At 35.0% G+C, this 18310-nt stretch overlaps 1 protein-coding gene across 1 annotated transcript in view; it reads right to left on the bottom strand.

Annotated features, from left to right (window-relative positions):
• ORC5 (origin recognition complex subunit 5) overlaps positions 1–18310 on the bottom strand; it is an 81629-nt gene that overhangs the window by 21846 nt on the left and 41473 nt on the right. The window contains exon 12 of the mRNA XM_010380472.1: positions 15130–15240. Within this exon, the coding sequence (XP_010378774.1) occupies positions 15130–15240 (111 nt within the window). The remainder of the gene's footprint in view (positions 1–15129; positions 15241–18310) is intronic.

Raw genomic sequence — 18310 nt, 5'->3', positions numbered from 1 at the left:
CTTTTTAACCCTTATTTGTAAGGATTTTTAAATCTTTCCTACTTAAAGGCAGATGATTAGTTATGACTTGGGGCTCAGACTCAAGGAAGATTTGTAGCTACTGGTTTCATGCTGTGAGTCCATAAGGGTCCTTACAAAGTTGCCACAACCTGTGACTAGTAAAACTTACTACTTCCTCTACAGCAAAGGAAGATTATAGCAAAAGTATTACTATACAAATCCCAACCTGAGTGTTCTATTTTTCCAAATTCTTACTTTATATATTTTTTGATGATAAAAGTTGTTTTTATTTGTTTTGGGGCTATAAAAGCCAACTGCACTTCAAATGTATTAAAAATAAAATTTTCAACATAAAAATAATTGCACAATAAAATTCTGAGCTTGCCCATCAGGACTTGAAACTTTGGAGATCAATACCTCACTTAACAGATGAGGAAAGAGACATCATAAAAGGACAATTGGCATTATCAGTCCCTAGTCAGTCACCCACACAAATGAATGTTCCCAAATATTTAATCCACAAGTCCCAATGAAAATTAATACAACACACATGTTGTGCTAAAGGTTTACTAGAAAACATTTTAGAGCTGTAACAACAAATTTTAAATTAAGCACTCGTTTTAAGAATACTTAACATATTAAAAACATTTAGCCAAAATAATACTTCACATTGGGTGCTGATGATTAGAAAATGGTTTGCCTCTTTAGTTTAATTAGATCCCATTTGTCAATTTTGGCTTTTGCTGCCGTTGCTTTTGGTGTTTTAGACATGAAGTCCTTGCCCATGCCTATGTCCTGAATGGTACTACCTAGGTTTTCTTCTAGGGTTTTTATGGTATTAGGTCTAACATTTAAGTCTTTAATCCATCTTGAATTAATCTTCATATAAGGAGTAAGGAAAGGATCCAGTTTCAGCTTTCTACTTATGGCTAGCCAATTTTCCCAGCACCATTTATTAAATAGGGAATCCTTTCCCCATTTCTTGTTTCTCTCAGGTTTGTCAAAGATCAGATAGCTGTAGATGTGTGGTATTATTTCTGAGGACTCTGTTCTGTTCCATTGGTCTATAGCTCTGTTTTGGTGCCAGTACCATGCTGTTTTGGTTACTGTAGCCTTGTAGTATAGTTTGAAGTCAGGTAGCATGACGCCTCCAGCTTTGTCCTCTTGACTTAGGATTGTCTTGGCAATGCGGGCTCTTTTTTGGTTCCATATGAACTTTAAAGCAGTTTTTTCCAATTCTGTGAAGAAACTCATTGGTAGCTTGATGGGGATGGCATTGAATCTATAAATAACCTTGGGCAGTATGGCCATTTTCACGATATTCTTCCTATCCATGAGCATGGTATGTTCTTCCATTTGTTTGTGTCCTCTTTGATTTCACTGAGCAGTGGTTTGTAGTTCTCCTTGAAGAGGTCCTTTACATCCCTTGTAAGTTGGATTCCTAGGTATTTGATTCTCCTTGAAGCAATTGTGAAGGGAAGTTCATTCATGATTTGGCTCTCTGTTTGTTACTGGTGTATAAGAATGCTTGTGATTTTTGCACATTAATTTTGTATCCTGAGACTTTGCTGAAGTTGCTTATCAGCTTAAGGAGATTTTGGGCTGAGACAATGGGATTTTCTAAATATACAATCATGTCATCTGCAAACAGGGACAATTTGACTTCTTCTTTTCCTAACTGAATACCCTTGATTTCTTTCTCTTGCCTGATTGCCCTAGCCAGAACTTCCAACACTATGTTGAATAGGAGTGGTGAGAGAGGGCATCCCTGTCTTGTGCCAGTTTTCAAAGGGAATTTTTCCAGTTTTTGCCCATTCAGTATGATATTAGCTGTGGGTTTGTCATAAATAGCTCTTATTATTTTGAGGTACGTTCCATCAATACCGAATTTACTGAGCGTTTTTAGCATGAAAGGCTGTTGAATTTTGTCAAAAGCCTTTTCTGCATCTATCGAGATAATCATGTGGTTCTTGTTTTTGGTTCTGTTTATATGCTGGATTACGTTTATTGATTTGCGAATGTTGAACCAGCCTTGCATCCCAGGGATGAAGCCCACTTGATCATGGTGGATAAGCTTTTTGATGTGCTGCTGAATCCGGTTTGCCAGTATTTTATTGAGGATTTTTGCATCGATGAGCTTTTGCACAGCAAAAGAAACTACCATCAGAGTGAACAGGCAACCTACAGAATGGGAGAAAATTTTTGCAATCTGCTCATCTGACAAAGGGCTAATATCCAGAATCTACAAAGAACTCAAACAAATATACAAGAAAAAAACAACCCCATCAAAAAGTGGGCAAAGGATATGAACAGACATTTCTCAAAAGAAGACATTCATACAGCCAACAGACACGTGAAAAAATGCTCATCATCACTCGCCATCAGAGAAATGCAAATCAAAACCACAATGAGATACCATCTCACACCAGTTAGAATGGCAATCATTAAAAAGTCAGGAAACAACAGGTGCTGGAGAGGATGTGGAGAAATAGGAACACTTTTACACTGTTGGTGGGATTGTAAACTAGTTCAACCATTATGGAAAACAGTATGGCGATTCCTCAAGGATCTAGAACTAGATGTACCATATGACCCAGCCATCCCACTACTGGGTATATACCCAAAGGATTATAAATCATGCTGCTATAAAGACACATGCACACGTATGTTTATTGCGGCACTATTCACAATAGCAAAGACTTGGAATCAACCCAAATGTCCATCTGTGACAGACTGGATTAAGAAAATGTGGCACATATACACCATGGAATATTATGCAGCCATAAAAAAGGATGAGTTTGCGTCCTTTGTAGGGACATGGATGCAGCTGGAAACCATCATTCTTAGCAAACTATCACAAGAAGAGAAAACCAAACACCGCATGTTCTCACTCATAGGTGGGAACTGAACAATGACATCACTTGGACTCGGGAAGGGGAACATCACACACTGGGGCCTATCATGGGGAGAGGGGAGGGGGGAGGGATTGCATTGGGAGTTATACATGATATAAATGATGAATTGATGGGTGCTGACGAGTTGATGGGTGCAGCACACCAACATGGCGCAAGTATACATATGTAACAAACCTGCACGTTATGCACATGTACCCTAGAACTTAAAGTATAAAAAATAAATAAATAAATAAATAAATAAATAAATAAATAAAAAGAAAAGAAAATGGTTTGCCAAGACTACTGCTACTGTGAATAAAGAACCCCAGTATGAGTCTATGTGCTTTTATCTTTTCTTCTGCTGTTTTTCAAAATTCCTGAGAACGACACCTATGTATTTTGGCATTCACTCCTTCCTTCAGGTTCTAGCAGAGGATATGGACAAAACTTGAGGGGCAGGGGTCAGGGAAAGACAGCTATAGGAACTAATTAGTACTATTAATGACCATGGTAATTAGTGGTATATGGACTGGAATTTATTATTGTATCCAGGCTCTATGACAGACATTGTGCATCCTCAGTTCTCACAAAAATCCTCCCATGATTACTATAAATAAATCTCTCTTTTCCAGATGAGGATACCACCTCAGAGAGGTTAGTAAATTGCTCAAGGTCACGAAGCTAACAATGGTTAAGAACAGCACTGGGTTTGAATACTATCTGAATCCAAAGCCCATATTCCTTATACTACCCCAAACAAGGAGCTGTAGAATACAAAGAGATAATTTTGTTGGAAGAGATTAGGAAAGCTTTATGGAAGAAGGAAATGACAACTCCAGCTTGCATTCTATAGTGAAGGCGATACCTATTAGTATGCTGGAGAAGAAGGAAACCCAGGAGAGCAGGCAACGCAAGTAAAACAGAGAAAAAGCTTTAAATGAAATTGTAGCAATAAGGACAAAGAAGTATCTCAATACAGTATAGGCAAACTTCCTGCCAGAGGGATATAGAATAACCTTGAGAAGTAACAATTAACAACACTGTGAACAAAATTGTTAGATGTGTAAGTTTGATGTCACAAAAGTGAAACATTAATGTGGAATTGATTTAACCTAACGACAGGTTAATTTTTCATAAGTCAGATTATACATTACATTAAACATTAAATTGCTGTTTTTAAGGTTTAACTTTTAAAAAGTAAATATTGCCCAAGGACGGTGGCTCACAACTGTAACCTTAGCACTTGGGGAGGCCGAGGCAGGCGGATCACTTGAGGTCAGGAGTTCAAGACCAGCCTGGCCAACATGGTGAAACCCCAGGTCTATTAAAAATACAAAAATTAGCTGGGTGTGGTGGTGCATGCCTGTAGTCCCAGCTACTTGGGAGGCTGAAGCAGGAGAATCGCTTGAACCTGGGAGACAGAGGTTGTAGTGAGCAGATTGTGCCACTGCACTCCCACCTGGGCAACAGAGTAAGACTCTGTCTCAAAAAAAAAAAAAAAAAAAAAGTAAATTTAAGGTTGGGGGAAAGCATGATCTCTTAAATTCAGAAATTTTTAGATTACATTGAAGATGGTATCCCAAAGCAGTTTCTTTACAAAAACATTCACAACTACAACTCATAAAATACTAAAATACATTAAAAGCAAGGGTAATGAAAAGGTCCTTTTCTGAAACCCTAGAATCATTTTCAAGCAAAGTCATCTTAATTATTTAGGTAAATTTAAATTTTGTGGGAAAATTATAACTCCCTTTCTGGGTTTCTACACCCTATGAAGATATATTCTATTGTCAGTAATGTTCAGATTTTAGGGGATTATATACTGCTTTCCACAGCTGCTTTTCTTGTCCATTTTGTCAAACTCAAAGTCAAATGAATAAAACTCAAATGAATAAAAAAGGAGCTTAGGGAGTGGGTTCTCTTTTTCAAAGTCAGGATTTAGATTTCATGTTAGAAAATACAGAACAAAGTTTTGTTTTTGGTTTTAAAAAATTGTATTAAAAGTCAGTGGTTTTACTACTAAGTTTTTAGTCATGTTTTCCACTGATGTTTTTCCTCAAAATAAAAATTGTTATTTTGTCCTCCTCAGTTTAAACAAATCCCCTAAAAATCTGAAGCATCCTGTTATCAAAGAGAATAGTACTTCCCTAGCTTTCACACATTAGCAGCATTCTGACACTGCTTAACGTATGTTATTTCACCTTAGCTTAAAATAATCAATCTATCTGACTCAAAAGCCACAGTATATATTCCTTTTCCTTTGACTAGGTCTTACGTTGTGACTGAGGCATTCACAAAGAAAAATGAAAAATGAAAATCTCTTTTTGTGTACAATATTTGTAGATTTACATCTTAAATGGGGTTATATGATATTTGTTTAATCTTTGCTCTGTGTACTATTTTGTCCTTTGTTCTCATCTGTGTAGGGGATGAGCTGATTATTTATGTCATAACAATAGGAGTTCATGTACCACAGTGAGGATTTTTTTTTCCTTAATCTGAGAGGCAGCCACTAACAAGCTTCAGCTGGAAATGCTTGATGTAAAAACAGTGTGAACCTGTTCTTGGGCTAATAAACTGTTCTTTCTGCCAACAAAAGAAAATCAATTTACAATTGTAATTAATTTTTAACATGCTCATTATTTTTATACGTTCACAGGTTGTTATATGTCCACTGACTTATGAAATATCCTATCCTGCTTGTCCTGGAGGAGCTTAACAATCTGAAACATACTAAATTATTTAAATAAATGAACTTAACACATGAAATGTCAGTGTATGAGTTCCACACAACCCAACAAGCACCACATTTGATCTGAATTCAGGAGACTTGACAGTTCATGGCATATATCAAGAGAGCTCAACTGACATTTTTACACACACAAAGCAGAGGTGGTAAATGCAGCACAGGGCAGAAATAGGCAAATATCATCAAAGCAGTTCAACTTTAAATCACCACCATGATTTTTCATTTCAAAAAAAAAAACAAAAAAAAAGGAGAATGGTTTGCTAGTCTTCAAATAGGCTCAGATAAACAAAAAGTAGCATGTATGTTTATACATAGAGCAACTGAAGATAAAGCCTCTAATCTCTGGAACTTTTTAGCATGCAAACTGACTGCAAATCTTTAGCAACCACAAAGACCATAACTACATGTAAGGAGAATGGGAGGTTATTCAATGAATGACTCTCATGTTCATGGATGGCATTGTGCAAGAGATACAAAAATGAACAGACATCGTCTATGCCCTCAAATATCAGGGTAGTTGGAGACAAACACATCAAATGGAAATGACATAAAATGACTGCTATGTTAGTATTATAATATGCATAAACATAATTATCTGATTATAGAGAAGAAAATGAACTAAAAGGGAGGGAGGCAAAGTGCAGCTTCATTGAGAAATGACATTTGGGAGATGGACCATGATGCGTAAAAAGAGAGCTTGATAGTTGTAAGGGGAGAGTATATGCAACAATATAATTTAAAGTGAGTGTGTTTTCAGGGAGGAAACAGCTTATTGTGAATGGTATATATGGTGAATGAAGGAAGGGGTAGAAATCGGGGCCAAATTATGAAGGACCTTGCAATAAATACTACTGAATGTAGACTTGGTTCTGTAGATAATGTAACTCATCAAAAAGTGTAACCAGAAAAGAAAGACCACATTTATTTTTCAAGATTTATGCTGATGACTGTATGGATGATGAACCAGCAAGTGCCTAGTGACAAGGAGACCATATAGAAAGCTGGTGCAACTGCCTAATAAGGAAGCTACCAATTTAAGGTAATGTCAGTGAGGGTGGAAGAAAAGGAATATATTTAAGAGACATTTGTATTTAGGAGGAAAAATAGACTGGACTTGACCAAGTAAATGAAGGGGAGAAAACGAGACGGTTCATGGACAATTTCTCCATTTAGCTAAACTAAAAACTAGAAACTGTGTATTATCTTGGTTTTTCTAGCACCTAATAATGTGTATACTACATGGTAGGTGCTTAGTAATGGATGAATTAATAAATGGTTAGTTTTGAAATCTAGGTGAGGCTGAAAACCCAGGGAAAGATTTAGGGAATGATTTGGTTTGGGGCACACCAGTGTGTGACATATATGGGTCATCCAGGTACAGTTCAGGTTCAGCTGGCAATTTGGATGGAGAACCAGAGAATAAGCACTAGAAATATGTATTTCAAAAGCCACCAACATACACACAGCATTTAACCCCAAGGGAGTAGATAAGACAGCTCTGGGTAAACCTAGTTCCCTTTCTTGTTAACTATGGAGGCATGACTACTTTTGATTCTAAGAATTCAATTAACCACCACCATTCATAGTGGCCAAAGGTGAGGGAGCACTCAGGTTCTAAAGGCTACCTGGGCCTAAGAACCCTAATTTTTCAAGGAGAAAAGATAAAGACTTCTCTGCAGCACCAGCTACTGCAGTATGTCTACAGATGGGCAGGTGTGGCCAGTCTGCTTCAAAATCTCCAATTCATTGTGTGCTGACAAGGAATCAAGACAATTTCTTACTGGAAATCTTCTTTAAGCACCAACATGTCTTTTTTTTTTTTTTTTTTTTTTTGAGATGGAGTCTCGCTCTGCCGCCCAGGCTGGAGTGCAGTGGCCGGATCTCAGCTCACTGCAAGCTCCGCCTCCCGGGTTTACACCATTCTCCTGCCTCAGCCTCCCGAGTAGCTGGGACTACAGGCGCCCGCCACCTCGCCCGGCTAGTTTTTTGTATTTTTTAGTAGAGACGGGGTTTCACTGTGTTAGCCAGGATGGTCTCGATCTCCTGACCTCGTGATCCACCCGTCTCGGCCTCCCAAAGTGCTGGGATTACAGGCTTGAGCCACCGCGCCCGGCCCAACATGTCTTTTAATCATCTTCTATAGATTTTGTTTTTTTGGGGGGTGGAGTCTTGCTCTATCACCCAGGCTGGAGTGCAGTGGTGCAATCAGCCCACTGCAGTCTTGACCTCCTGACTCAAGTGATCCTCCCACCTCAGCCTTTAGAGTGGCTGGGATTACAATCGCGCACCACCACACGCAGCTAATTTATTTATTGTAGATACAGGGTCTCACTATGTTGCCCAGGAAGGTCTCCAACTCCTGGGTGCAAATGATCCTCCTACCCCAGTCTCTCAAAGTGCTAGGATTATAGGCATGAGCCATTGTGCTGCCAGAAGTATTTTTAAAAGTAGCACACATTTCCATAATGAAGATTTTTTTCTAAATCATTTATCTCCTAATCTGTTCCTATTAAAACTCTTCTCATTTAAACAATCTAGTCGTTAAGTTCTATCTAATGCACAAATTTGCCTATACAGCCACTATATATTAGTAGTACGGAATGTCTTAAACATGCATTTGCAAACACATATCCATACAAACTTTTTTGTGTGTTGTCAGCTAAAAATCTGCCAAGTTAAATAAAATTTATTGGGGTTTAATATATTTCCCCCAAAAATGTGAATAAAGGATATACATTTAGTAAACTTATTGGAAGTAACACTAAGCTTTGAGAAAGGTAATTATAAAATATTACCCACAAAAATAAAGTACCAATGTATTATTTTATACAAAAGTAGAAAGCATAATTTATGCAAATTTTTAAACCCCTTAGGCAGTTTTTTACATGTCACCCTTAGGCACTGGTTTCATTTCTCTAGAGTTCAGTAAAAATGCCTACTGCTGGACTGATACTTTCACAAAGGCAAAGAGATTACACTAAGAAATTTAACAGCAGATTTAGAGAAGATAAGAAAATAGCAGGGGAAAACACTGTTCTTTTACATATGAGAACAAGAAAAACAATCTTTTCATCCTTGGGCAGTAAAATAAAATATGCTGTGCTTTTTAGTATCCTTGGTAATAATTAATATTGGTATTCCTTACAACAGTAGTACAGCTAGTAGAAATCATAGGTTAACTTTACTCTTTGCAAACATGAAACATCCCAAAACAGTTTTTTAAAAAATCTCCCGAAGTAGGCATCTATGCAGAGTGGTCTGACGGCAGAACAGTAATATGTCCACACCAGGGGTAGTAGTGTTTGAGAATCTCATTTACCGCACCAGTGGAGACTGAGCATCATGGCGGTGACGCTCTTAGCATCTAGAAAAGAGCCGGCCTCTATCAAACAGCATCCCTGCTGACCTATTCATCAGCGAAGTAGGCATTAAGTAAGGCTCCTTTACCATCCTTGGAATGGAATGCTTCACAATCTCAGTTGTTGTTAAGAAAAAAACACAGTAAGATTATTAGGAAATGTTAGCATTCAAGCTATTTTCTATGATTTACATAATTTACCTTAATAACATCAAGTATTACAGTCAAATATTACAGAAACTGGAATGCTCGTACAGGACAAACGAAACGCAGAGAAATTGCAAAGGAAGAGCTCTTCACATTTCTCATACTTAAGTATCCATGGAATTTTAAGGAAAACTGTCACTTTTAGTCACCAAATTTAATGTCTATAAAGATAATGCCGACACTGAAATCAATTTATATAAATATCTTACAGCTAGATTTTAGGATGTTACTCTTTATGTTTATAAGATTCAAATTGTCATCTGATTACTAAATAGATTAGATATTTTTATCTACTAGATTTCTAGTGTTATCTGACTAGCGTTTCATGAATATAGCTACTTTTTGTAGAAATATAAATAAAATGTTATATAATATGCAAATTAACTTTCAAGGTAAAGACATTTTACAATGATAAAGTCTTCATAAAATTTATTTAAAGTGCTTTTGGTTAAAAATCTATAAAAGTAGTTTGAAATAATGTATATTAAAAAAGGACATGAGTACAATTTTCCATTATGAATATTTCAAATATAGCCATGTAACTTTTTAAGAAAAGCTACTCAGACTGTATATACTAGACCATATACAATATATTGATTACTTGTCCATAACTTAAGTTCCAAGTCTTGAGATTGTCTGACACCAATGTCATAACTAAATTTAATTGGGTATTAACAAAATTTAGTTATAAATATCAAACAATCATTGCTTCAAACACTAAGTTCAAGGCATGTCAGAAAGAAATATTCAACAAACAGGTTTGTTATGACTCAGTAGAAGACACTTAAATATCTAAGTTATCAAATATTAAGAACTACTTAAGTAAAAACTATTCACTTTAAGTACTTATTAGCATTCACTTTAAGTATTTAAGTATTAGTTCCTCTAGCATATATATGTCCTTACAGTAAATACATATATACACCATTAACTCTAAACGTATAAAATAGAATCTGGTGGGTGTACCAGTACAAATGAAGGGCTGTGGAATCCACAGACACATCTTCATTTCTGTATTCTCTTTATCCAAGACAATGTCTGAAACATAGTAGACACTTAGTAAATATTTGTTAAATGAAATTTTAAGCAGAGAAAGATACATTTAATGCCAACCATGGAAAAAAAATAAATACTGACTTGGAACTTCAAATGTGAATTAGATTAAAATATTTTTATTTATAAATGTTTTAGAATTAAAAATTAACAACATCTCCTCTTTAGAAAACTGAAAACTATATGAATTTACCACATATCTACCTGTATCTGAAGAAATATGCCAAAATCTACTCTTGGCATAATAAAACGTTAGCTACCTTAACAAGTACAGTATAGCAAAAACATCTTCCTACAGTTGTGGTGAATTACAGATGAAGTATTTGCAAAAAAAATTTTCATAGATAAAACAACTAAATTATCATTCTGCTTTCTGATTGATGATAAATTCATTTGGGAAAAACAACTGGTTTGGACATATCCTATATATCTTATAAAACAACATCTAAATGAGTAGTAAGGTTGTCTAAATGCTATTACAATAAATAAAACCTCTGTAAGAAACGATTGTTGATTCATGACCAAAAAGTTAAATTGATGTAACAAATAACTCCAAGTGTATCCATAGTATCATGACATGAGTTCATAAGCAGAGAAGGTACAAACAGAAAAAATATATATTTGTATATTAAACTATGCTATGAAATGTTTATGTTCTTATACATGAAAATAAATTTGAAAAAACTCTAAATTTTTTATTATGTACAACTAAGTATGAAACCACTCAGAAATTAGGTATTAATTATGGAAAAATGCAACTTGTCAATATGGTACACAGAACTGTTTTTTAAAAAGAACTATGCTCATTTTCTTATCTTTCAGCTGTTTCTTGGTATAAATGATATCTCTGACAATCTTAAAGAACTGTACTCCTATTGCTCTTACCTAACTCAACAGTACTGGGGTGGGGGAGGTAAGAATGAGTAAGAAAAGATATAGAACTATAAAAAGAATGAAATAGATAATTCAGAAATTCCCATAGTTTTTTCTTTTAAGAAAAAAAGATAAAATTAAAAAGCATAACCTGGCTTTAATATATTTCTGGAAAAAAAGACAACAGTATTTCTTTAAAAGCTGACAAATGGTCTTCAAAACCGTATCTGATCAAATTAAAAATTTAGAAAGAATACCTAAAAACTTTACCCACTTACTGCATGTATTCCATTCTATCTTATGATGAGAGCAGAAAGGAAAGGAGAAAAGAATAAATACCAGAATTAATGCTTCGTCACCCATGAAGTTCAGGCATATATAGAAAGGCTACATTTATCTTATTGGAATGAAAATTTTAAAAATGACCCAAGATAATGACTGCAAAGTTGTACTAAAGGTAAAAACCAGGTAAGATTAAAATAATAATCTGAAAAAAAGTTCTAAGTCATATTTAAGTTCAATAAATCTGAACATTAACATAAAATGTTAAATGTGCTACCATTCTCTTTACTTGGGAGACTAAAGTGTTAATGAATAGAATTTTATTTAAAATTCAATAGAGAATAAAAAAATTCAGAATAATGTCAACTACAATATTGCTGCTAGTACTATTATAAATTTATTATTCTCAACCAGAATTTTAATAAACTTTAAAGAGTCCTTGAGTTACTACTTTTATAACTTTATTTTAGAATAGATTAGATTTAAATGAAATACAATGGAAATAAACTTTTGCTTCAGGAGAATTCTGAATGTCTATATCATACATGATCCATTTATACACGAAAGAAGTTTAAACTATTATTTAAGCAGTAAATCCAGATATAAAAATAACATATCACTATAAAATAAATTCTTAAAACAGGTGAATACAAAAATAATACATGATCATCTCATATAGACACATTATAACTAATAAAAAGCAATTTACTTCCAGGTACAAAATATAATTCACTGCCAATTTTATTTACATTTTCATAAAAGTGTAAATACACACATACGTGTTTATAATTACATTTTTCAGCAATTTTATTTCCATTCAAATGACTCAGTGTGTTAATAAATTTCTCTAGATGTCAGAGACAGTATTAACAGGTAAAAGGTCTGTTTGCCTGGCTCATCTTAAAGCTAGAATGCCAAAACACTGCCATCTAGTGTTCGTACCAAATAAGCACTTTCAAAACAAATGTGTTTCCGTTTTTCACTTAAAAAATTAAGCGTATGTAGGTTAAATACAAACTGCCATTCCCATGGTTAAGAGTATAATTTTGATAGAAGAATAAAAGGAGAAAGAAGAAAAATAGAAAAGGTCACTGGAAGTCAATGGGAAGAAGAAAATACAAGGCATGTGGGAGAAATACTCTTTGGATGAAAGTCCTGCCACATTTTGTTCTTGAACACAATACCTATGTTATTAGATTTTCTTGGATACTTTACTGACCAAGCAAAAGTAAAGATCAACTCCTTAGAACTAGCTGCATCTATCCCTACATACTCCCGGACTCTTTGTATACCCAATGAGAATAACTAAGATCGTGTTCCTAAATGACTTGCTATTAAATTAACCTAAATTCATGTATAACAATACTTTAAATATACAAATTTATCGTTTTGATTACAAAATGTTAATTAGAAGAGATAAAGAATAAAAAAACAGCAACTACAATTGTCAAGTTTGAAAAAAATTTAACTTCATTAACAGACAAAGATGCATTTTGGGCCAAGTTGTTTTCTTAACTACGTAATATTACTCACACTGCTATAACCACGAAGACTGCTGACATTGTTCATCACAGTCAAAGGCTCACAGCAGCTAGTAAATCTCTAAACCAGAAGCTTCCCATTGTTTTTAATTGCTATATTTTTTCCCCAGAGGATAAAATTGCTGAAGAGTTTATTTCTAAAAACAGAAAATGCTCTATGAATGTAAAGTACAATATGTAAGGTACCAATAGTAAGGTGTGACATGTGGTGGCAGTAGTGTTACCATGACTGCTACTGCTAAAATCACAACTACAATGATTACTACTACTACAATATAACACCATTGAATTCCAACCAAACCAGGGTGACAGTTCATAAGTTCAAGTACTTTTCTTCGGATACCTTTCTTCGGATCATATTAACCTTTCTTTCTGAATCTCTAACCTAAACTCTATCCTTTGGAAATAAGGTATCAGTTGATTATAACCTACTATTTCTCTATTTACCCATTTACACATTTCTGTGTAATAAACATGTATCACTAATGTAAATTAGAAATATTTAAAAAACAAAAACTCCTACTCATTCTCCACAGCCAAGCCTCATTTTTCATCTTCTGTGAATTCTTTCATCCTGCCCAATCTAGAAGTGATCTCTTTCTGCTCTAAACTCCTCAGGAGCACTATCTAGCATTCATTTACAGCCTTAAGAAAGTATTTTTATGTGTACATTTTAATGCCCTAGAATAAATTATAAGCTCATTGAAAGAAAAAACATGTACTATCCTTCATTGTGCCCCTCACACAGGTAATTTGTGGGCACCTGAGAAGTACAATCACATGTGATGCAAACATGTTTCTGCTCTGTTCAAAAGCACTGTCTGTCTCACTTCCCTAAGCTTTACATCTCAAAGGTTTACTCATTGCATCATATTGCAAAAGTTGTTTAATCTCTCCGACCTAATGTAAGGCTCAATTGCTTATAATAAAGACCTGATAATTCAAAATACCTGCTAATCTGGAGTTACTGCACCAGTAAACGCAAAACAAAAAATTCCTATGTTGTATGTAAAAAGCTATTAATAAAATGTAAAGTTTGATTAAAAACCAATTTCAGACCAAGCTTTTTAAAAATATATATGGGAAAAATCCCCGTAACTTTTTAAAAAAGTTATCAGCTTTAGTGATCTACCTACCTATCTAGCTAGCTATCAACCTATCTAGCTAGCTATTTATGCAGCCTAGTAACTGAGTGAACTGAGTTTCTTCAAGAACACAATAAATGCAGATACAATTTTCTATACATGCAGACATTTATAAAAACTATCTAAATTCAATGTTAAGAAAATTGAGACTATATTTGTTACTCAAACTCTTCTCTAAATGAAAAATTAAAAGTTACCAGCACACATTAGATTACAAAGTCTGACAGCTATTCTAGTGCCAGATTTATTCAGTGAATTAAAATGTAAATATTATTTACATATTTCTCAACCTAAAAATGCATAGAGAAAACAAAATGCTCACTGTAATATCTGACATGACTTTGCTTTTAAATAAATACTAGTTACATCATTTTGCTTTTTCTTCTATCCACTTGTACCATGTGCTAAGCATTGTTTTTCTGGACCATTTAAGAAATCTATTATAATTTTAATAAATTGTTTTTTCTTAAAATGTCAACTAAAAAACAAACCGTAACTACTTGTTTTTTTTAAAAGTCATATTTTCTATTTTTATGCTTTTGCTGCCACCTAGTGAAAGTCTGAGAACTTAATTATTCTGGAAAATTGCATTTTTTAATAAAAGCACATCTATCTGCAAAGTACATAGATGAGGAATAAGAAGGACATTGTAGATGACTCTCTTACAAAAATTTTTTTAAATTTTGTTTTCATTAAATTACAATTCATCAACTTAGTCATCAAGCCACTTGTTTAACTAGCAAGATAATTATGATCATTTAATTTTAAAAATTCCTTTATTGAAAAAGAGCCAAATTAAATTATTTGCCATGAGGTTATACTTGTAAACATATGCAAATTTAGTGACAGTGATACCCCCAAAGATTCTATGGACGTAATTTTCAATTACTTACCAAAAACATGGTTCATTATATAGTTAAAACAATAACATACATGGAACAAAACTGTGAACACCTGGAATTCTATCGACTCTACTTTCTGAAGAATCCCACAAAGATGACAGATAATAATCTATGATTAAGCTTACCTGGGAAAAAATATTTGCTGTTGGAGCAACTCTGCTGTCCACGATACTGTATAATATTGCTAATAATCTGTCTAGTGGAAATGGTTTTGGTCCAAGGAGATGATTGCTCGTCTATAAAAAACAAAACAAAAACATGGATTTTCTTCTTATACCACAGCACTCACTTTCTATACTACAAAACTGGCAGTAACAATGTATTTATGTTTTTTATAGTTCCCCTAAAAATGCTAACAAATCTAACCTGCAATCTGTAAGTTAAAAGTTTACCTGATATGATCATGATTTATCCTTTTTTTAAGTTTGTTTTGTTTAGAGACAAGGTCCACTGTCACCCAGGCTGGAAAGCAGTGGCAGCGCAATCATGGCTCACTACAGCCTTGAATTCCTGGGCTCAAGCCATCCTCCCACCTTAGACTCTCCTCTTGAGTAGCTAGGACTCTAGGCACACACCACAATGTTTGGGCATTTTTACAAATTATTTTGTAAAGACAGGGTCTCACTATGTTGCCCAGACTGGTCTTAAACTCCTGGCCTCAAGCAATCCTCCCCACGTTTGCCTCCCAAAGTGCTAGAATTACAGGCCTGAGCCACCATACTCAGCCATGATTTATCTTTTAACATATTCCTCAAGATTTCTGACTTAGTATCAACAAATATTAATTAAAGAACTCACAGTCATCCAGTCTAGTCCTAAATATGCCTCTTATTTTGCTGTTATAACCAACCAGGTGTTGAGTGATTTCGCCAAATCCAAGATAATAACCAAACCAGATTCCTAAATCGTAGACTAGAGCTTACTACTTATTTCTCACAATCCCTCTTTGTACCACTGCCAGGAAAATTTATTTGTTCAACATTAGTAGCTCTAAAAGGATCAATTACAGTAAGTCGTAGCTTAACTTAGAAAACTAATAAAATACTTTTTAAAGCAAATGAGCTATTAGCCTAAAACAATATAGAATTAAAAAAAATTTTTCAAGATTGTAAAATGTTCATACTTGTATATGAACTCATATAGTATAATTCATGTTATCAGAAATGAGACAATGCTCAAGTTCCATTCTATTAGCAGATAATTTTAATAGCCAATAAATATTTATTTCCTTTTTTGAGACAGAGCCTCACTCTGTCACCCAGGCTAGAGTACAGTGACATGATCTTGGCTCACTGCAAACTCCACCTCCCAGATTCAAGTGATTCTCGTACCTCAGCCACCCAAGTAGCTGGGATTATAGGCATGCACTACCACACATGGCTAACTTTTGTATTTTTAGTTTTGCCATGTAGGACAGGCTAGTCTCGAACTCCTGACCTGAAGTAATCCGCACACCTTGGCCTCCCAAAGTGCTTGAATTACAGGCGGGCGCCTGTGCACCCAGCCACAAATAAGTACTTTATATTAGCAATGGCAAATAAAATTGGAAATGACATTTACATGCATGGGAGTAAATATTTATTTAAAAGAAGAATGAATGTAAAGAAGAATACCTACTCAGAATTATACAATGAAGTTTTTAACCTCAGTTAGAAATTATTTTCCAGGTCTTAAATTTTGTATGCTTTTGTTATTAAATACTTCAAATATATAAAAGTGTACAGAAGTGAATATAATGAATACCAATGGACTCACCACTCAATTTTATCAAATATACTGTGCAATACATGCAGAGAAATAAAACATTAGATCACATTACAAATAAGCTGAAGCTTCCTTGAACCCTCTCCCATCCTATTCTCCCTATCCTTCTCTAGAAAAATTCCACTATCTAGAATTTGATGTATTCTCATGAAAGTTTTATACTACTGCATATGTATCCACAAACAATACACAGCATTGTTTGCATGGTTTAAAATTTTATATAAATGATATCATTTTGAACATACCTCTCTACCAATTGCTTTCTGAGATTTATCCATATAGATACATGTAGCTCTAGTTCATTTTTAAATTACCTTACAGAATTCCATTTTACGACTACTTAAAAAGATTCATTATTATTACAAATAATCCTGTGACTGATAATCTTGTACATTTCTCCTTGTGCACATGTGTGTTTCTCTAAGTATGACTGCTGGATTAAAGTACGAGGCAGAGTCAGTGTTTGCCAACAATGTTTCTTCTCTGACACACAAGAAGACTACATTTCTCAGTCTCTCATGCAGTTAGATAGAGGTCGTGTAACTGGGTTCTGCTGGGGCAATGAAATATGAATAGAAGTGATGTAAGCTACTTCCAAGCCTGGTCTTGCACCTTCCTTCCCTTTAGTGGCAACTTCAGAAGCCAAAATGTTTCACTTCATATCACTGTAAGATGAAAGAGGGCCACTCAATTCACATTCAGTTATGCTGTAAGCAACATAAAAACTTCCGTTGTGTAAAGCCACCATGGGTTTGGGGGTTTTGTTTGTTTGTTTGAGACAGAGGCTCGCTCTGTCGCCCAGGCTGGAGTGCAGTGGCGTGATCTCAGCTCACTGCAAGCTACGCCTCACAGGTTCATGCCATTCTCCCACCTCAGCCTCCCGAGCTGCTGGGACTACAGGCGCCCGCCATTATGCCCGGCTAATTTTTGTTTTTGTATTTTTAGTAGGGACGGGGTTTCACCATGTTAGCCAGGATGGTCTCGATCTCCTGATCTCATGATCCACCCGCCTTGGCCTCCCAAAGTGATGGGAATACAGGCATGAGCCACCGCGCCTGGCCGAGGTTTGCCTTTTACTACAAGCATAACCAGTCTATCCTAATATTAACATATTAACTTCAGTAGATATTGTCAACCTGCAGAATAGGCAGACTCTCACTCTTCTACATTATCACCAGCACTTGAAATCACAGACATTTTTAGTTTTGTCAAACCAAGAGAATGAAATATCTCACTGTTGTTTTAACTTTTTCTCTCATTAGTGAATAAGGCTGATAATCATGTCATGATTATTAGACATTCAGGTTCCTTATTGTATCATTTATCCATGTTGCTATTGAATTTTTGTCTTTTTCTTATTGGTTTGTAATGAGTCTTTAAAAATTCGAGACATTAGGTCAGACATGGTAGCTCATGCCTGTAATCCCAGCAGTTTGGAAGGCTGAGAGGAGTGGATCATTTGAGACCAGCCTCGAACTCCTGGGCTTAGATGAGTCTTGGATGAAACCCTCTCTCTACAGGCATGGTGGTGTGTGCCTGTAG

The sequence above is a fragment of the Rhinopithecus roxellana genome, chromosome 6, assembly GCF_007565055.1.
Source record: "Rhinopithecus roxellana isolate Shanxi Qingling chromosome 6, ASM756505v1, whole genome shotgun sequence".
NCBI lineage: Eukaryota > Metazoa > Chordata > Mammalia > Primates > Cercopithecidae > Rhinopithecus > Rhinopithecus roxellana.
This window is presented reverse-complemented; position numbering and strand designations above follow the sequence as displayed.